Raw genomic sequence first — 20,266 nt, 5'->3', positions numbered from 1 at the left:
TGATGAAGATATATATATATATACATATGCAAACCGACTCCTCAGAACTTATACAACCTAACTCCAGTAGGTACTAGTAATAATGCATGCATCCATATATGTGGCAGTACTACCAGTGCGCTCAACGCGTTAATATACGCTCCTTATCAACTGAAATAGGGGAAGAGAGGCGGATATGATAGCCCAGATGGCAACAACGTGGAAATACACTCAACAAACAGCGCCGTTTCAAATGGCGGGTAGCAAAAGGAGGAAAAGCAAAAAAAGGAAAAAGAGATAGAGGGGAACGTGAAAACAATATATATACTAGTATATAATATAAAGTTAGATATATAATGAACGGAATGGCAATGCATGAGTGATGGACAGCGATAGAGGAAAGACGTGATTTTCGTGGGAGGGACTTTACTTATTTATGTATTTTTTCCAAATGCGAGTTCTAAGGGGTGCAAGGAGATGAAATGGCATTCAGATGGACAATGCTGTTTGGTGGTATATCTTATGGTATGGGGAAGAGAGGTAAGAATACATCACGGAGGGAGAAGATGGATAACAAGTGGAAATAGTATATGCCCAAATTATGAAAACAAACCTCATGCTAGAGAGAGAGAGAGAACGCGGGAGCAAAAAGCTCTGGGGAAAGGCGGAATGAATACCAATAAAAGAGATAAAAGAAAAAACAAAAACGGAGGAAATGATACACAGTATCAACATTTTTCTGCCTGCTGATGCTTTTGTTCCATCATCATGCTTCTCATTTCATACTGGTTCGTTTTCAGGTATCAGGTATCTGGTATCAAGCCATGTAATGTCATAAGTGTCGTTTTGAATTCCCTTTACTTCCTTTCGAAAAACGATGCATAGCAAGTGGAAGACGTGCAGGGTACGTAAAAATCAACTAACAGTAGATGTGCCACAAAAAAAAAAAAAAAAAAGTGAGTGAGAGAGAGGGCTGAAAGAAAACGAGGAAGCAAAAGCAAGGACAAATGGGAATGAGGGAAAAGATCCAGGATATTTTTTTTTTTTTTACCACACTCATTGACACAACAATCTGTGGCACCGTCCCAGATTCACCCCAAGCACTCGTCCCCCAAAAGCTCTCCGCAGCCTAATACTTCTTCCTCGTCCTGTAATCATGGGTCGCAACAATATCATTATCTTCACCCTCCTCCTCCTCCTCAAAAACAACCGGCGTCCGCCTCTCGCTCCGTCTCTTCGGCCGCCGCCTCCTACTCGAGCTAATATTACTCGCGGAATCGGAGGGCAATATCTCTGAAACCCCATCTTCAATCCCGTCATCCGTTGAGCTCTCCCAGCCGCCGTTGCCATTCAGGCCGTAGCCCCCGATGCCCGCCGCAGGCGTGCCCGAGAGCACTTCAACACCTCCGGATCCCCCGCGCCGTGTTAGATTGGCAACTTGCAACCCCGCACCGCGTTCCCGAAGGGCGCCACGGATCGCTTCCGCTTTGACATGCAGGACTTCAAAGGCGTCTTCCAGCGCTTCCATGCCGAGGTAGATGTCCCGTTCAATTTCAGCAAGGGCGGCGATTTCGGTGTCTTCGTCGACGTAGATGGGGGCGCCAAATGAGGCAGGGGCTGGAGTGGAGGTGCGGGATGGATATGAAGGACCACAATACGGCTGGCTGATGTTTCGGAGCCTGGCGTTAGAAGCTTGCGAAACCGGTCGAGTGGATCCAGGCCGAGGGGCACGGACGGATGCGGCGGAGAACGTTTGGGGAAGGTCATCGTCTGCCCCACTACGGAGAAATCCATCGAAACGTCCGGAGATGAGAATGTCCCATTCATCGCTGCTGATGGCTGCGAGTGTGGCTAGGACATGGTGTATGCCCGGGTTCTTCAGCAAATAGAGCGCTGTTTCAGGGTCACGAGGTGGTATGGATAGTCTGTATAAACGCTGGATTGCAGCGCCGGACTGAACGATGGCATCCGGTCGATCTCGTGGTTTGGGAGTTTCACGCTTTGGCTCTGGGGGCGTCATTGCAATGTCTAATAGCGCACTGAAGAGTTCTCTCTCCTCCTGGTCTAGATAAGTTAGCATGGCAAACATCAGTGTCTCGTCATCAATCTCATTAGGCGGGCTGCTGCCTTGGTCGTTGCTGTAAGAAAGCCATTTATCCACAGCGTGCTTCGTTTTCCTGGACTGGCGAACGAAATGTTCCCTAAACTCTTCGGGAATGTCCATATCCATCTTCTGCATCGGTTCGTCGCTGTTTGAATCCGTAATATCTGCAGCCCCCGGTTTGGCAGCGATTTTAAATGGAGGCCACGGCGGTAGATCCTGTCGACCAGAAACAAGTTCTAACACCTCGCCCCAGCTGACTCCCTCTGGCGCAACCTCGGTAGGGGAACACATTATACATTGGCACGATTCAGACGAAATATCCCGCGCAAAGACGGCTTCTAACCTGTCCAGGAGCCTCCTTGCAACCGATCTATACCCTGTGGCCACGGCGAGGGATCCACATTTCGATATCACTACTCCGTAGTCATCAAGCAACTTATTGTACGGCTCGAAAAGTTTGGAAGCAGCTGCCGCGGGTTTGAAGAAATCCTGCGGCATATTTGCAGACTCTCCAGCTCCAAAGAAACTTCTAGGGACATGATATTTGAGCCCACCATTGTTGAGTAAATAATCCACTTTTGGGATCGTAATGGGTACATTAGGAGGCGGGGGCGGGGGCGGGGGCAATCCGGTAGATGGGGAGTGAGGCGCTGACGGCGGGCTCAGCTTTGTTGGGGATGATCTTCTCGGTGTACGCATTCTGTGGGGCTCTGATGGACCTCCTTAGGTGACAAACGGACTTAAAATGTAGGTTGCTGATTTGAGTGCGATAGACGTTGCGTCTGAGTCCACAGTGAGAGAGTACAACTTCGATCTCGACTTGTGTTACTGATGATAGGTCAGGAGATGAGGGCTTTGCTTTTCGGCGGGATGATCTGTTTGGCTGAGTCACTCCTCCCTAGTTGTCTTGATTTGGATGTATTTCCGCTGGTTGGAGACTTGTTGTGCTGAGACTGGAGAGATTCAAACAATAACTTCCCAGGGGTACTTGGTCCTGACCCTCTGCTGCTCGTTTTCGAACCTTCATCTGACTTGCGGCGCATGCTTGAGGTGGACTCCTTGGATATGGGGTTGGGCCTATGTTTCTTCTTTTCATCCTGACTCTTCGTTGCACTCCGTTTCTCCTCCGATTTTTTGCTCCCACCTGCGGTGCTCTCTCTCCTTGTAGACTGTTGGTCAAGGTTCGTTAACGGGGGGCTTGGAGGGGAGCGGTGAGCGCTATGCCGTCTGGATGCCTTCTCCTGCTCGGTAGGATTGATATCTTCTCCTCTTGTCTTGCCATTTGTTTCTTCTCCCGTAGTTAGATCAGTTGGTTCAGGCGTCAAGATATCCACTTTGGGTTGCCCGATGTTTTCCCTGCTCCCCAGAAACCCCACCGCTTCCTTGCTATGCGCTTTGGAAAATGACGGATATGGCAAATTGGGCTTCGACTCCACAAAAAAGGCAGAGGAGGGGCGGGAATTCGAGTCGGTGGCGGGCATGGAGAGATTTGACGAGTTCAACCTACAATCTCCTGTGACAGCTCTCCTTCGATCCCTTTCTCTTGTTGTGAGTTCGCTTGGTCTTGTCCTATGGAATATCCTCGGAGTCCGTCTCTCGTCTCTCGTATCAGAATGTCTGCTGCCTTCCTTCTCAACAGCATCTCCTTCGAATAACGATGGTGGGGAGCGATATCGAGGGCGACGTTGTTCCCTGTCTTTTTCTCTCCGACTCCTGCGTTGGCGATCCCGGTCCTCGTCCTTCACAGGCATGACGCACGCCGGGAACGACAAGGGAGTCCTCCGGCGAAAGTTCGTTCGTCGGTTGTGGCGTGTAATCCACAGCTTATTGTTGATAGCCTGATGCCAGCCAGTAAGAGACCGGCCCGTTCGACATCAAAACCCCATATGCTTGTTGCGTGTGGCTTCTATTCAGACCCCATTGGTTTAACGTGAGGGACAAGGATGTGGTGGATGACGGAGGCGGTGCGTTTGGTTGGTGGGTCGATGAAACGTCCAGACGCTGACTTCAAATTCTTGCTCCCGTTTCGAGAGAAGCGAATCAAGCTGCAGAACAAAGCGTGAATTGCTCAACACCTGAATGGCCGATACACGCAGGCAACAGACGACGAGCCGGAGACGATGTGGGCGTTGTACGAAAGACTGCACGGAAGACCGAGAGATGGCCCAAAGAGTGGTTCAATCGGCTTGATTCTGCAGCAAGAATGGATGCAGGGCCATTCGGGAGCCTGCAAGAAACGTGTCTCGGGGTGTTGTAGATGCTGATCTCTTGGAACCGCGATTATCGATCGATGAAGTGGTGCTGATTACCGGATTCGGTCACCACATCACTCCATCACCACACCAACACGGTTAATTTACCTGTACAGTTGTTGAGGCAGCGCTGAGACATTGATCTTTGTGTTCTAGTTACAGGTAGCCAAATGACCCAGAAAAGGAATGAGAAAATATCAATACTAATCTTTCCAGAGATTGATTGGTGGTAAATCCAAAAATATAGATATCTTTTCTTCATATACCAAAAATTAAAAATAAAAAAAATTAAAAATTTATCGACGAGATCATTTATCCTGAATAGTCTTTTCAAAATAAATTGATGTTTCCGCCATCGAAGATTCAAGAATCCAACTGCCGTTTGTTTCAATGGCAATGCTTCCCTGCATAGCAGCACGGCGAAGCTTCTTGCTCGCCCGTCTTCTGCGCCCCGTCTCCGTTTCCCATTCCCAACCCTCCTTGAGCCACATCCAGGTCAAGAATCCGCGGAGCTCCTTATCCTTGGGAACCACTGATTTCCATTCAGGCACGAATCCATCAGGCGCCTCTGCGCCCTCCCAGTCCCTCGCCAGGCCCCTCAGCTCATCACGACAAAATATCCTCCAGCTATCAAGGGCATACGAACCCAGACCGGGGAGATGAGCAATCTCCCAGGCGACTCGGGTGTCATCATCACCCACGCATTCTCCAGGTTTGATATCACGCCCATCGCCTTTGTTGGGATAATGGAGCTTCCTGTACCTTTTTCCTTTGACGGGGGGATCTTCAACCCAGAGCTTTGCGAGGGCAATACATTTGCGGGCACGGGCATTCTGGAAACCCAGACAGTGGATCATCCCGACAACATCCTCTTCCTGCGCTTCTGCTAGGGCCGCAACCGTCGGATATCTCTCAAAAACGCTGTATAGAACCGGTATCGCAACCTCGCCGCGAGTTCGATTAAGGAAGATTGTTGCGATCAACAGTCGGAAGGGGTCGTGAGCGAGCTTCTCTTGGATCAAGCCAAAGGATCGGGCTGATATTGGTGGGAATGGGAGACAAGAGGCGGCATTTCGACGCTTCTGGGGGAAGTACGGGGACTTCTTAGGCTGCTTGGCCATATATCGTTCCTCAGAGATTCCAAGGTTGTCTGTCTGTCTGTCCGGATTTAACCTTACCACGTACTTTCTGGCTCAAAGGTACTGGATTTGGGGCCCATATCACGTGGCCAGCATAAAGTTCCAGATTCAACCAGTGCTCCGTTTTGTTCGGCTGCGTTGCACCAAAGCTCAGAAAACATGGAACCCGTAGAACTAACGCTCCCACAAACCAGGGCCTCCTTCCCTTTGCAGGCATAAGCGCCGCGGGAAAGTCTAAAGTTTTAGAGTGAGAGAACTCTAAACCTAATTCTGAAAGGCCTGCGAACCGTGCCACAGTGGCTGACGTTCCAGCTGCAACATCGTCCCCAGTTACTCCGTAGTTTCATATAGATCTGATACCAGAGAGACAAAATATTATAATATTGATACTCCGTAAATGGACCTGCAATGCGCATTAGTGTTTTCCATCACAAGATCGCTGGGATCTGGCGAGATCAACAACTGCCTCCGTGACGTGGGAGAACTTCTGCGCCCCAGCATTGAATAACGCAGCATGGAACAACTGCAGAAAATGTTGCCACATAAGGAAACAATTTCTGCGCAAAAAAGGACAAGAACCTGTTCCCTCTTGCTGCTCCCCAAGAGCAGTAGAATTGTGATGAAGGATGGGTAAACATCTTTTCCCCCTTCCCGATCTGCCAAGCACTGACTATGCCGATGTATCCTTGCTACGCTGAATTTTCTGGCGGGTAGAGTGGGGCTCCTTTACGACACACCCATTTGATAAGGGAAAGGAGTAACCAACATATCGAACGATAAAAGGGGTTTATTTATGTACAGCACATTTCGTTAGCCTAATGTACACTTGGCTCGCCTCGATAACTTATATACAAGGGTGCATACCATGGCTCTATGACCGTCTAAAAAGATTATTCGGAGAGATCGCAAAAATTAAAACAAAAATCAAGTAAAACGAAATAACAAGCAAAAAAAAAAAAAAAAAAACCAATACACCTAACGCACATCGCACTCACGCAACAGCTCCTCCCGAATCAACCTGTCTAGGCTCCCCAACCGCTTCATACATGCCATCCGCCATCAGCCGGATAGCTTGCACCTTGCTGGCCCCCGGAAGAACCCATTTGACCGAATGATTCCTACTGATCATAAACGCCACCGTGCTGTTATCAAACGAATACTCAAACTCTGACACATTCGGGCTAAGTTGGTCATGGACACGGGGTTCCTTAAGCGCGTCATAGGTGGTCATATTCCTGTCAAGGAGATTGATGACACTCTGCACGGTGCCAGTAATGATACGCGACCCACCCGCGGCACCCGTGATGAAATAGACCGTGCCGTTGGGATGGGTGACGATCACCGGGCATATGGAAGAGAGCATGCGCTTGCCCGGTTCGATGAAGTTGGCAGGTGAGGGGATGTAGCCGAATGAGTTGTTGGTGTTGGGGATGGAAAAGTCATCCATGTCGTTGTTCATGATAATGCCGGTTTCGGGAACCATGACTTTGCTTCCGAAGAGGAGGTTTATGGTTGTGGTGAGGCTGATGGTGAGGCCTCTGGAGTCGGCGGCGACGACGTGAGAAGTTCCCGGACTGTGCGTGAGTGAGTGTGGATGTCAGCTTTTCGATATTTGAAGCGCTGAATGCACAATGGGTCTAATTGTTTGTTTTGTCCATCGTCTCCACCGAAGTTTCACAGATTTGAGTTGGGGAGTTAGGGGTTTGGGGCTGGCACAAACGTTTCTAGGCTTTCAAATCCATTGGGGTTATAATCAGAGACATTGAGAGTATGCGAATCAGAGATTTTGTTTCGGATAATAGCAGCCATGGAACTATTTAGCATATGATCTTCATATTCATCCATTCCCTCCGAATAGGATGGGTCAGCCAGATGCGTCCGCTACGGGGAAGAGAAGAAGGACCGGAAGAAACATAGGTCAGCATTCAGAAATATGAACTCTGTCACGCAAAACTAAGAGAAGAGGTGGGGGTCTACCTGTCCATAGGCAAATCTCATTGCCTCGACAAGATGATGGGTGCTCAGGTTCACATTTCCCTTGACAAAGAAATCATCATATTGACCGACAATGTTCAAGATACTCAATGCAACGACACCACTGGACGGGGCCCTCGTGCTGGTCACAGTGTAACCCCGATAATTGATATGTGAAGCGTTTCGAATCACAACGCTATAGTTCTTCAAATCGTCTAGAGTCATAGTCCCATTATGTGCCTGGAGGGCTCGGATCATGGAATCCGCAAGCGGCCCAGAATAAAAAGCATCGGGCCCGTAATTGGCGATTGTCTCGAGTGTTTGAGAATATCTTGTACGAGTGATAGTATCCCCCAGGCCCAACCGCGTTCCATTGGGGGCAAAGTCAACCGCCCACGAAGGATCTTTGGATAAAAAATCCTCTTTTCCTGCTGTTGCGGTCTCCATGTAATTGACCAGGTCCACATTGACGGGCCACCCTTCCCGTGCAAGACGAATGGCCGGTTTCATAACTGTTGACCAGGGCAAAGTACCATATTTCTCATGCAGGTATTGCAGCCCTCTAATCTCACCAGGGACAGCGCTGCCGCCGTGTGTGGTTAGTTAGTAACAATTTAAATCTCGAGAGGGTATAGAAAGCAGATTAGTATTTACCTAGCCAAACCCCCTAAAACCGCCCCTTCCACGTTACCCTTATACATATCCTTATGCGCTGCTGCAGGAGCCATTTCTCTGAAATCGACGACCTCGTACTCGCCTCCTGGCGTTCGTACAATTGCGAATCCACCACCAGAGATACCGCTATGATACATTGCTGGAATAACAAATGACGCGCTTAGCAGGAGCCCATTTCTACACGCCAAGGAGCCCGGGTTGGGTGTTTTCAAATGAACAGTTAAAAGGGAAAGAAAAGAAAAGAAAATTAAAAAAAAAAAAAAAAAAAAAAAAAAAAAAAACCTACCAATCACGCCAATGCAGAATACAGTTGCAACCATCTGTGGTAGATCGAATGAGTTCATGTCCTGAGCATATCAAAGCAGGAAGCCAGGCAGCCTCACTACGGAACCCGCCAACAGTGCTGCAAAGGGTAACATATCATATCTATGATACGAAATGATGTGACGACAAGGACAACAGGGTAAATTACACCACAGAAATGCACAATAGGAGAGGAAAGCGAAAGATAAAAAACCAAAATACTCACAGCATCCGCCGCGGTTCCACCCATCTTCATCATCTCCGCCCCCATCTGGCTACAGTTTCGATTCTCAGACGCAACAGCACCCAACTGACCATGACGGCCATTTCCAGGAGGAGAAGCATCGCTGCTCAGCTGCACGTCCAATCTCCCCCAGAATGTCGTAAGGGACGAGTGGAGAGAAACCGCAATGAGCAGCATCATCGATGCCGCCGAGACGACGACGACAAGGGAATGGTTGAACATCCTGCCTAGATCCTCCTTAAATCTGGCTCAATCCTCCCCCAGAGACATCAACGGGCCGTTGTCCCCATCCTTTCTGCTCGAGAAATTGTACTACTAGTATTTTCGTGGTGGGTTATCTTATGCTGGTTTAATGAACGCTGTGTTCGCCGGGTGCTGGAGAACTGGACGAGATGAGTTCATGGTGTTGGCATCCCTAATGCTCCCGAGGTCTCTTTAATACCACGTGATCGCACCTATTTACCTAGGTAGCAACTACAGATTAGATTAGTTACAAATCGCATTTGATTCAGCCTAAAATGTGGAGTGATTGGTCTTAGTTCGAAGTTGTGGGCATTTTCACATTTGGATGAACCATGTTTTGACTGCCGATTCCCGCCCTAAGTGCCGTGTTTTGGTTAATGGCACACTAGCTAATCACACAGGTGACATGCTAACCAACTGGAGATATTGGGGATCAGATTGTGTTTGATAATGATATAGAGATATCATTTTGAAGCGCAGAAGTTGGAAATATACATACCATATCAAGCGTATATGTAACATCCACATGTCTATAACAAAAGGAGGAATTCTGTATGGAAAAGTAGATAGTCAAAACGGGACTCTGTGCATGAGCGGACCCAGTATTTTGGTTAGTTCCACACTATAATTTTAGGGCACCAAACAAGAAAACCGGGATAGACGAAAACCGGGATAGACCTCCTGAAGGCCCAATGAGTCAAAGATGGTAACCTGCTCCAAAGGATCAGCTTCGAGCAGCAATTGATTTCTATGATTCAATGGTTACATGAAAACTGGGGAATATTATAATCGTGCAGCAACTGAGGATTTACCATCCGTCGTGTCTAGTCCATTCATCTGTATTCAATTCCTTGAAAATGATTGTAGACACTTTCCAAATGACATTGTATTACTGTAATTCTCCGTGAAAACATCGTCCTCTTACAATGATAAGGCCCTTGGGTGAATGTCATATCAGCGATGGCGTCGAGTGCCATATTTTGGATAGTATCAACCAGTTAGTTCATCCATTAGAAACGTCAACCTTAACATAGTTAGCCTTCTGTTTGGTTTGGTATATATAGCCTCAACTGTACGGTACGGAGTCCAATGAAGTGGCTTTAAACCGCACCGAAGGTTTCCTGGCCGAAATTGACTTTACCATGCACTGGATGGACGTTCAACTGATGCAGGATTCGAGAAAGTACCTCTGTAGTCCTGAGTTGGGTCCAAACGAAAAAAAGGCCCACATGGGGCGAGTTATGGTGTCCTGAGTAGAGGTTTCGAAAAGTGCTACTTCTCCCTCCAGAATCTTCCATGATATCGGAAAGGAAAGAAAAAACTATTATTGTTGAAGTGGGTGTCATCACAGGCTCTAGGCTGCATGTTGCAGACTAGCACACAGCAGCACATATATGCCTCCGCTACCTTGGCACAATTGAAAGTGAAGAAGAGATGAGTCTGGCAAATCGAAATACAATTCAAGCAACAGAATCACTGAAAATCATTTCATTAGGTGTTCCTCCCCAGAAAGCTCTTTCACATAGCCCAGTCACAAGAAAAGAGAAATCCTGGTTTCGTGCGGTGTAGCAAATATATTCTTGTCGGTAACAGGACCTATCCATACTCAATTGGCTACCAGAAGAGCCTGCTGCGAAAAGCACAAATGTGATATCTGTTGTCTATATACTTATTTGGCGGTGTGTTATGTTGTGACTAGGCATTTGCTGAAAACTTGAACAGTCAAATAAGAACAACAAACCAAACTATATTATAGCACTATTGCAGTGACTGGTGGAGTGATGTACACTGTATATCTGCTAGTCATGGTGTCTGGGCTTGGAGAAGCTTTTGATGGCAGAAGATAAAACCAGTAGCAGGCTTGAGGGGGCTTTTGGCAAGTGCAAGATCAATGAAATAAATTTGTAGCCGCACAAATTCATGTAAGATGATTTGTGGTTAGGGTAATTCTTTGGATATTGGTCTTATACAAGATTGAAGCGTTTCATGAAACAGCCAAACTAGATGACTCAGCTCCCTCCCCGACGTCATGGCCAGGGATTACTAATCCAGTTTTGCCCCATCTCTACAAACTCATACTTTTTCGACAAGATACTGAGCTGCAGCTTGAAGTGATTCAAAAGACACTTGCTACACTCAACTTCTGTAATTCCTAGCGTTTGTTTTATCAAGTTCCTAAGGCTTGCTTTTTTTTTTTTTTGTTTACTTAAAAGACTCCTTTTCATTTTATTTCTCCCACTCTTTTCTGTCAACTATATAACTGAGGACTACTCTAGACAAGAATAAACTCGATTTTCCCTTCTGGCTTTCATTCGACAAACAACTGAAGCTAAATTCCCGTTGATATTTTTTTTTTATCTTTCTCAATTCCTTCTGCTGTACCTGAACCCGGACGGAAGTGGTGAATCCTCTCGAGGAGGGCAACTACCCCGCGCCTGTACGCGCCGGCCAGCTACCAGCGATGACAGCCACTACACTTCAATCACAGTCTTCAACTGCGCAGACTCCATCTCTAGATCAAGCTCCCGCTCATGATGAGAGGATAAGTCCAAATGATACCGGTTCCAGGCGAACAGGACGTCGAGGCAGAGGAGGAAACAGTGGGAGCGGCGGAAATGTGAATACATCTCGCAATCGGACATTGTTTTACGGAAGCGGGAGACGGGGTGGTGACCCGGGTCGCGGGGGACCGGGAGCAAGAACAGGCGCAATATCCGGGAGAGGAAGAGGGAGACTGCGAAGTGACGCGTCCAACACAACGAGGACCGTTGCCGGAATGGGAAGATTATTCGGCGGACGGTTGACACGGGAAGAACCACAGACAGCTGACGATGGTGGAAGTGATAGATCACTCGTGCAAGGGGAGCAGGCCACACTACGACCTAATGCTCCAGAATTTATACCTGGAGTTCACGTAGCTACAACTACACCTACACCTACAACGACGTCGACTCATACCCCTACGCGGAACCGGGAAAGAACGAGACAACCAAAGCCTCCAAAAGCGAAATCTACAGCGATCGACATTGCCACTCGCACACATGAGGATATCACCAACGGTGTCTACGAATGCCCCATATGCACAAGCGAACTTGGTCGGAAGACGAAAGTGTGGTCCTGCTCGTTATGCTGGACTGTTTTCCATCTCAGCTGCATAAAGAAATGGTCGAATAACGAGGGTTCGGTAATGGCAAGGCCAAGACAACAGCAAGGCCAGGATGGCCATGGCCACCCGCGACAATGGCGCTGTCCGGGATGCAACTTACCCCACGACATTTTGCCATCGACGTATAGCTGTTGGTGTGAGAAGGAGACGGATCCGCGACCCTTGCCTGGATTGCCGCCCCATTCCTGCGGGCAAACCTGCTCCAAGGCCAGGAAAGGGTGCCCCCATCCCTGCGATTCTGTATGTCATGCAGGCCCTTGTCCGCCCTGCACGGCCATGGGCCCAACGCAGTTTTGTTTTTGTGGATGCCATGAGTCGACAAAGAGATGTGTTGACACCGACTACGAGAATGGGTGGAGTTGCCGGGAGCCATGCGGCGAGCTATTGCCCTGTCTCGAACATAAGTGTGCTCGTCCTTGTCATGAAGGTCTTTGCGGCGCCTGTGAGGAGACAATTGAGGCAAAATGTTACTGTGGAAAGTCTCAGACGAAAATGATGTGTAGTAATCGGGAGGAGGAAAAGCACAGTTGTCTTACCCATGGCAAGGGCACGTCCGAAGAAACAGTAGAGGAATGGGTAGGCTGTTTCGATTGCAGAGAAATATGCGATCGCGCCTACGACTGTGGAATACATACATGCCGGAAACGGTGCCATCCACAGGATGCGGCTGTGCCACATTGTCCTAGTTCTCCCGATGTTATAACCCATTGTTCTTGTGGGAAAACACCTTTATCAGATATTCCAGGTTACGTGGCTCGAACATCGTGTCAAGATCCAATCCCAAACTGCAAAGAACCATGTGGGAGGCTTCTTCCATGCCAGCATGAATGCCCCATTCTCTGCCACGCTGGTCCCTGCCCGCCTTGTTTCTTGAAGGTATCCATAACCTGCAGATGTGGAAAGGGTGTGTTCCAATCAATATGCAATCAAGGGGCAAGTGAACCACCTCATTGTTTCCGGGTGTGTAAAGCCACGATGAACTGTGGGAGGCACACTTGCGGTGAGCATTGCTGCCCCGGTGAGCGCAAGGCAATTGAACGACAAGCGACGAAGCGAAAGCTAAAGTCCCTCAATGTTGCCAATCGCCCTAATGACCATGATATCGAAGCGGAGCATATCTGCACACGAGTGTGTGGGAGGTTGCTCAAATGTTCAAAACATATGTGCCAGGAACTCTGCCATAAGGGAAGCTGTGGTACGTGTCGAGAAGCTATATTCGAGGAAATACCCTGCAACTGTGGCCGATCAGTGCTTTACCCGCCGTTGCCATGCGGTACACAGCCACCACTCTGCCATTACGATTGCGCGAGGCCGAAATCATGTGGACATCCACAGACATCGCACAATTGTCACACTGATGACGAAAGCTGTCCCAAATGCCCGTTTCTAACGGAAAAGCGCTGCCTGTGTGCAACAAAGACGTTGAAGAATCAACCCTGTTGGCTGGCAGATCCGCGATGCGGCCTTGTATGCAACAAGGAGCTCAAATGCGGCTCCCACACATGCAAAAACCTCTGCCATCGGCCGGGAGAGTGCGAAGACTTGGCCCAACCGTGCCAGCAGCCTTGTGGAAAGATCAAGAAACTCTGCTCGCACCCGTGTTCTGATCCCTGCCATGCTCCATTTCCCTGCCAGGAGAAAACCCCGTGCCAATCCCTCATCACAATAACATGCCCCTGCGGCCGTTTAAAACAAGAAAAGCGCTGCAACGCTTACCGAGACAACAGAAACCGTCTCCAACAAACCCAAAGTCAAGCCCCCAGTGCCTTAAAATGCGACGACGAATGCGCGCGTCTCCAACGCAACCGTTCCCTCGCGTCCGCCTTAAACATCTCCATCGACCCATTCACAACCTCGGCAACAACTGACGGAGACTCCTTGGCGACAGCCACCCTCCCCTACTCCCCTGAAACCCTCGACCTGTACCTCACGCTCTCCACAACCTCCACGCTCTCCACCCTACAAACCTACGAAACAACCTTCTACACCCTCGCCACAAGCCAAACAAAGCGCAGTGCCCGCTTCCCGCCCGCCCGCTCACAACTCCGCGCCTTCATCCATTCTCTAGCCGCAGACTGGGGGTTCATATCCGAATCCTACGACCCAGAACCACACCGGCATGTCGCTGTCTTCAAGGGCGCGCACTGGGTGCCGCCGCGCGGCCTTGGCGCTGAGGTGGCAGGCGGGACAGTGGCGCAGGTTGGGATCGGGATTGGCGGGCTGAGTGTTGGCGAATGCGTGAAGATGCGCGAAAGGGAAAGGACGCGTTCTAGAGAGGCAAGGAAGGCGGCTGCGGCTGCGGCTGCAGAAAGGAGTCGGGGGGTCCTTGACAGTGGTGGGGATGGGGATTCTGCCGCGGTTGGCGCGGGCTCAGGCAATGGTTGGGCGCAAGTTGCGTCGAGGAAACGGCCGACGGCAGCGCCGCCAGAGGCTGCGTTTGTGTTTGGAGAGGTTGGTGGTGGCGACAAGGGGCGGACTTTGGTGTTGAGGAGTGGGGTTGGGCTTGGAGGGAAGGTGAAGGGGAAAGCAGGTGCGGCTGGTTCTGGAAGTGAAAGTAGGAGTGAGGGTGGTTGGAAGCCGTTTCCTGCAGGGTTTGCGGAGGATGTTGTTGACGATTGGGAAGAGGAGGTTGAGAAGGAGGAGAAGGGCCAACTCGGTGTATCCGAGAATGGTGCCGTTGGAGGTTGAGGATGCGGGATCGAATGAAAATTGGGATTGTAAATTGAGGGTGCGAATGGAAGTGTGAACCAGGACTGACCGGTGATGAGTGTTGACACAATGAATGTTGGAAACAGGGAGCGGATTTGATTGAGCAGGTAGGAGAAAGTGTCTCTCCTAGATCGTCTTATCAATCCATCCCCTGTTAGCACCTCTGTGCTAATACATATCGAGTTTGCGCATCGTGCCAGACGATAATGCGATACGCTTACACATGTATATATACGCAGTATATATGTATATATATATATATATATATATATAAGCGAAAAAACTACTTGTGGAATACATAGTATACATGAACATTTGGCCTCTTGATCAACAGTTCTACATAACAAAACACCCCTTTTCATTAGCTCCTGAATCTGGTTCCTAAATCTGGTCGTCTGAGAGCCAGCAACGTATTTGAAGTCCCGAAACTGAAATGAAAAAGAAAAAAGGAAAACATTGCACAATAAGTAAATAAATAAATAGATTATTAGAAGCAAAAAGATGTGTAAAAATGTGCGCAAACTGAAGGGGGAATCGTGAGACTTGAAAACAGAATGCGGAGATAGAAAATGAGATGATGATGCTGAGACGAGATGAGATGAGATGAGATGAGATGAGAGACAGATGCATAAATCCAACACAATAGACCAAAAGAAAAGGAGGAAAACAAAAAGAGAAACGAAAAGAAAAAGCACAATGGCATCTATCACATCCAGAAAGTCCTCACATCCATACACATATCCACACCACACACCACACACCCTTCCACACAGCTAGACAAACACAACAATCTCCCCCCGGTCATTCCTCTTCAGTCTCAATACCCGCCACAGCTCCCTTTCCATCTCGATCCTCCGTTCCCTCCCCCGCTCCCTTTCGCGCTCTCTACTCTCCCTCCCCTCCTTATTCCGTCCGCGCCCTCTCCCCTTCTCCGTCCCCCTCTCCCGGCCCCCATCCCTTTCTCTTTCTCTTTCCCTCTCCCTCTCCCTTTCCCGATCACGGCCCCCCTCCAAAATCCCCCCCAGCCCGTCCTCCCGATGAAACCGCTTCAGCGCCTTATGAACCGACAAACCCCTTCCAGACTCCGGCCCCTTCGTCACAAGTGATAAAAACATACCCGCCCGCTCGCGAACCATGAGCTCGTCCTCCTCACTCCGTTTATAACAGTCACTGGCCCCGTTACTACTCCCACCACCGTAAACGACGAGTTGATTATCATGGTTAACATGATTCTCCGCGACGTTCCCACCCGCGTCGTCCGGATGATACTCGATGGCCTTCAGCCGGCGTGAGGCGGCGGTATTATTATCCTTCCCACTACGACCGGAACCAGCGCCAGCGCCAGAACCCGCGCGTGTGCGCGTACGCGTAGCCGCACCAGCACCAGCGCTGGAACCCTTACCACCCGCATCGCCCACCACCCTCTTCTTCGTCCCCACCCGTCGCTCCGGCTGCGCCAGCACAGCACGCTGTCTCTTCTTCTCCAGCCGCGCCTCCGCAGCAGCCACGGCGGGGGGGATGACGGCTTCAGCGAGGCTATGGCGCTTGCCATCCTTACCCGCCTCAATGGAGAGAGAGTAGGAGCTGTACTGTTTGGGTTTGGGTTTGGGAAAGACGTTGCCGTTGCGGGCGAGTAGGGACATGATGTGGTCTGCGCGATCCTTGATCGCGAGCGCGAGCGCGGTGTCGTTCTCGTTCACGGAGTCATTGCTGTTCTTATCGTTGCTGTTATTGTTATTGTTATTGCCGCTGCCGTTATGGTTAGAGTCGCTATCTGCCCTGCGGGTGCGTTTGATAGGCGATGCTGGGTCTTGGAATTGGTAGCGCCCATCATCTCCTCCTTCGTCGGCGCTGCAATAGGCCGCGTCTGGAGTAGGTGGGGAAATGTCTCTCATCATGCGATTAAGGCCACCGGTGAGCCCTGAGTGGCTCAGTGCTGGGGTAGATGGGTTAGCAATGGAACTTGAAGGCGGGGCGTCGATCATTGGGACGTCGCCACCGCCATGTGAGGTCGAGTTGGCCATCTGGGCATCAATGTCTTCAACGTGGCCACGCTTCCGCTTCTTGTCACCTGTGCTAGTCAGATTGTTATGAGGAGTGTGGAACTGGTCCGGGGAAGTGGCGCGGTCCCAGTCTCGATCCCGATCCCGATCCCGATCCCGGCGGGACGTCCGGTCCTTATTCCGCTTTGGAGCTGGGGTCATGAAACTGTTGAAAGAAGCCGTAGATCCATTTGCACCTCCGTTTTGGTATAGTGGTGCCTCTAGGGTGTCCGCGCCATAGGAGAAGCCGTTTTCCTCAAATGCCACATCGTAAATTACCTCATCGTCCCTCCCATTGTCAAGTTTTGCAAGCTCCTTAGGCGCATTGAAAAGCGGGGGTGCATTTTTCAGCATAACCATTGGCGCATTGGATCCCCCCAGGGAAACTTTCGATGCATTGGGGGTTGCTGTTGTATCAAGAAAATCAAACACATTCACACGAGCATTAGGCTGGGTCGTAGTGGTAAGGGTTGAAGCGTTTCCGGGTTCCTGTTGAGGCGTGGTCTGGGGGGGGCTTGGAGCGGACGGAGGGGCAGAATAATTATGGGAGGCAGATCTGGTATCGTCAACATCTGAAGTATCTTCAACCCAAGGGTCAGGGGGCCTAGTAGGTTTGGAGGAAGTCGGGGGTTCGGCTATTGTCACGGACTTGGATTTCTTGGGCTTGTTTGGCTTCTCCTTGTAGAGGGCACCCTGGTACTTTTGGGCTTCTGATATGCATGACTATAACAACACAAAGCCAAAACGGAACATGTTAGTTGGATCATGTAATTCCCATGGTGGTCGTGATCACAAGTGCATTGAGGGAGAGTTAGGGTGTAACTGTACGAATGGGAAGACACGATATGATGGTTTTCGCCGATGGCCGCCCAATGGCATGGACAGGTGCCATCCGCAACCCTTGCAACCAGAGAAGCCATCTGCCAAATCAACGCAAGTGTGAGAGAATAGGGGGAACATGGCGAGATATTCCTGCCTATCAGCTAGGCGAATCATCGATCCGTCGCATCGCCGCTGGGTTGGCTGGCGCGCACACCATCACAATGCAGGGCAGCACGCACACACACGCGCACACAAACACGACAACCGCCCCAATAACAACAGAATCAAGTGCCAGACGCGTATGATTGATGAGGTTGATACGGGTACTCATGGCAGGATTCAGGCAGGGTGTTGGGAGCAGGAGGATATTGTGACAGTAAAATAACATGGGAAAATAGACCCTTCCGGGGCAAAGAAATATGATAGAAGAGAGAAAAGAATAACCGTACCGTATGGGCTCTATAGGAGGTTCCAGGGAATTCGACCGAGCAATCTAGACAGGAGAAACGGGCGCCGCGACACTGATTACGGTGGGAATCGGTCTTCTTCTTTGTGAAGACATCGCCGCACGCCTATATAGAGAGAGAGAGAGAGAGAGAGAGAGAGAGGGAAAAAAAGTCAACAACAGTCCGTGGTTCAGGCATCGGCAGGCATAAATTGGGCATCATCCCAACTCCACCCCGAGCTTGGGAATAAGATGAACAAACCACCAAACCAGAGGTAGAATTTAGAATTGGAACCCGAGAGTAAGCAGTAAAACGCAAAAAGAAAGAAAGGAAGAAGCCGACGAGAAAAAGCCAACTCACCTCGCATTGGAACGAGACCATGATGCCGGGGTTCGGAGGGACTAACTAGGCGTGCGAGGCAGCCAGCAGAGGGGCAGCCAGCAGAGAGGCAGCCAGCAGAGAGGCAGCCAGCAGACAGCAGACAGCAGACAGGTGTCCGTGCCTAACAGGATGGACAGATCGCAAGGAAGAGTGGGTGAGGCGAGGGCGAGCAGACCAGCCCGCAGAGCGAGAGACAAGAAGAGTGAGGCGGCAAGACGAGTTGGGAAAAAAAGAACCACAAGCAGGACGACGACTACGAGTAGCTAACTATCCGTAGACATATAAACAACTCGAACAGTCCCGCCCTCTGGACGCTTGCTTGCCTTCTGCTTCGTTTCGTCTCGGCTGCTGCTCTTCTCTCTTCTCTAAGTTTTTTATTTCTTTGTTCTTTGAAACACGCCCTGGGGGAATACTTGCAAAATGCAGCCGTCAGCCTCGAAATCACGCAGCGAAGAGGTAAACAACATAGCCCACGGCGGCGGCGACAGACACGCAGGACGGCAGCGACTACATAAACAAAATGGCTGATACAAACGAAATCGATAAATAAACCGGGAAGAAGGGAGGGGAGGGCGGGGGGCAGGTCGAAGTCGAACAAAAAAAACAAAAAACAAGGCCAAATCAATCACGTCGTCAACGCGGATGCCCCCCCCCCCCCCCTTTATCTATTTATCTGATGTGCTATTATTTATTACGATGACGGTGATGATGATGGTGATGATGGTTGCTATATTATGTACGCTGCAATATTACTGACTGACTGACATCCTGCCAGGCTTTGGCTAACTTGAAAATTCGTTGTATTTCTGGCTGTCTCGGAGCTGATGACGGCAGCAAGACCAGCGAGGAGATATTAATATCGATCAGCGATATCATCGCCATGGAGCTGTTTGTTGTTGTGGATATGGGAGCATCCTCCTGCGCCAACCCCCTGTCAAGTCAGGAGACGCGAGCAAAAATAAAAATAAAAATAATAACGGGCGCCATCAATCCCAGCCCAGCCCAGCCGATAGCGATGATCCCATGCGGGACGGACCATCTACAAAGCTAGAACTGATGGATGGACTGCCCGTCAACATAAACAATTAATCCAGACAGCCAGAGACAGCAACGAGGACATCTCCTTTGTTTGTCTCGTGGAATATCCGCCGCCGTTGTCTATCGAAAGGGGAGGGAAAGTTTGTTCTTATCGATAACCTTGCCCCAAACACCCCCCCCTCCCCCCCCCTTTTCAACCCCCAGCCAGCCATGCGCCTCCAGTTTGCTCGCTCACGAAGTGACCCTGGTCTCGGGAAGGGCAAACAAAACATGGCCGCCCTTGTCTTCTCCTTCATCTGGTGTCCTTGTTGCGAGTGCGGCTTGCCCGTGTGGTGTGTGTGGGGATCCTATAGGCGTCAAACCCGTCGCAATTGCAATTCTAGATGAAACCCCATGGATGGATAATGTCCAAGGTTCACACATCTTAGTTGCAACTGTCTAACGCAGGAGGTGATTCATGGCTATTATTTATCTCTTATTCAACCGAAAATGAATCCTGGGTACCATTTTTTCCCCCTTCCCATCCCGATTCTGATCATTTTATTTATTGTTATATGACAGTATACATACATTTCAGCAGCAATCGCAAAGATTTCCTCCCCCCCCCCCTCCCCCTATTGGGCGTGGAAAAGAGTTCATTCCCTCATCGTGCGGATTGGGAGACAGAATCATTCTGGCAAGCACTGCGGAGCGAAAGACAACGTTGAAGAATAGATGGCCGAACTGGCAGCCTCATCTAAGTAGGATGC

At 49.8% G+C, this 20,266-nt stretch overlaps 7 protein-coding genes across 7 annotated transcripts; 2 read left to right on the top strand and 5 right to left on the bottom strand.

The window, feature by feature from the left end:
• Positions 1 to 479: 479 nt before the first annotated feature.
• HCAG_03242 (predicted protein) lies at positions 480 to 652 on the top strand (the record flags this gene model as incomplete). Its single annotated transcript, XM_001541095.1, has 2 exons — positions 480 to 519; positions 567 to 652. 2 exons carry the CDS (start codon positions 480 to 482, stop codon positions 650 to 652), a joined length of 126 nt encoding a protein of 41 aa, XP_001541145.1.
• Positions 653 to 1,108: 456 nt separating this feature from the next.
• Positions 1,109 to 2,782, bottom strand: HCAG_03241 (predicted protein; the record flags this gene model as incomplete). Its single annotated transcript, XM_001541094.1, has 2 exons — positions 1,109 to 2,228; positions 2,427 to 2,782. 2 exons carry the CDS (start codon positions 2,780 to 2,782, stop codon positions 1,109 to 1,111), a joined length of 1,476 nt encoding a protein of 491 aa, XP_001541144.1.
• Positions 2,783 to 2,922: 140 nt separating this feature from the next.
• On the bottom strand, positions 2,923 to 3,834 carry HCAG_03240 (predicted protein; the record flags this gene model as incomplete). The annotated part of the gene is made up of 1 exon (XM_001541093.1): positions 2,923 to 3,834. The coding sequence occupies one exon, from the start codon at positions 3,832 to 3,834 to the stop codon at positions 2,923 to 2,925; it is 912 nt and encodes a 303-aa protein (XP_001541143.1).
• An 809-nt stretch (positions 3,835 to 4,643) lies between these two features.
• On the bottom strand, positions 4,644 to 5,691 carry HCAG_03239 (conserved hypothetical protein; the record flags this gene model as incomplete). The annotated part of the gene is made up of 2 exons (XM_001541092.1): positions 4,644 to 5,493; positions 5,654 to 5,691. 2 exons carry the CDS (start codon positions 5,689 to 5,691, stop codon positions 4,644 to 4,646), a joined length of 888 nt encoding a protein of 295 aa, XP_001541142.1.
• Positions 5,692 to 6,465: 774 nt separating this feature from the next.
• On the bottom strand, positions 6,466 to 8,892 carry HCAG_03238 (conserved hypothetical protein; the record flags this gene model as incomplete). Its single annotated transcript, XM_001541091.1, has 6 exons — positions 6,466 to 7,048; positions 7,195 to 7,355; positions 7,452 to 8,031; positions 8,103 to 8,262; positions 8,410 to 8,443; positions 8,653 to 8,892. The coding sequence occupies 6 exons, from the start codon at positions 8,890 to 8,892 to the stop codon at positions 6,466 to 6,468; spliced, it is 1,758 nt and encodes a 585-aa protein (XP_001541141.1).
• A 2,482-nt stretch (positions 8,893 to 11,374) lies between these two features.
• On the top strand, positions 11,375 to 14,767 carry HCAG_03237 (predicted protein; the record flags this gene model as incomplete). The annotated part of the gene is made up of 2 exons (XM_001541090.1): positions 11,375 to 12,319; positions 12,449 to 14,767. 2 exons carry the CDS (start codon positions 11,375 to 11,377, stop codon positions 14,765 to 14,767), a joined length of 3,264 nt encoding a protein of 1,087 aa, XP_001541140.1.
• A 794-nt stretch (positions 14,768 to 15,561) lies between these two features.
• HCAG_03236 (predicted protein) lies at positions 15,562 to 17,790 on the bottom strand (the record flags this gene model as incomplete). Its single annotated transcript, XM_001541089.1, has 2 exons — positions 15,562 to 17,553; positions 17,659 to 17,790. The coding sequence occupies 2 exons, from the start codon at positions 17,788 to 17,790 to the stop codon at positions 15,562 to 15,564; spliced, it is 2,124 nt and encodes a 707-aa protein (XP_001541139.1).
• Between the last annotated feature and the right edge of the window lie 2,476 nt (positions 17,791 to 20,266).

This window comes from Histoplasma capsulatum, genomic scaffold, assembly GCF_000149585.1.
Source record: "Histoplasma capsulatum NAm1 scaffold_3 genomic scaffold, whole genome shotgun sequence".
Lineage (NCBI taxonomy): Eukaryota > Fungi > Ascomycota > Eurotiomycetes > Onygenales > Ajellomycetaceae > Histoplasma > Histoplasma mississippiense.
This window is presented reverse-complemented; position numbering and strand designations above follow the sequence as displayed.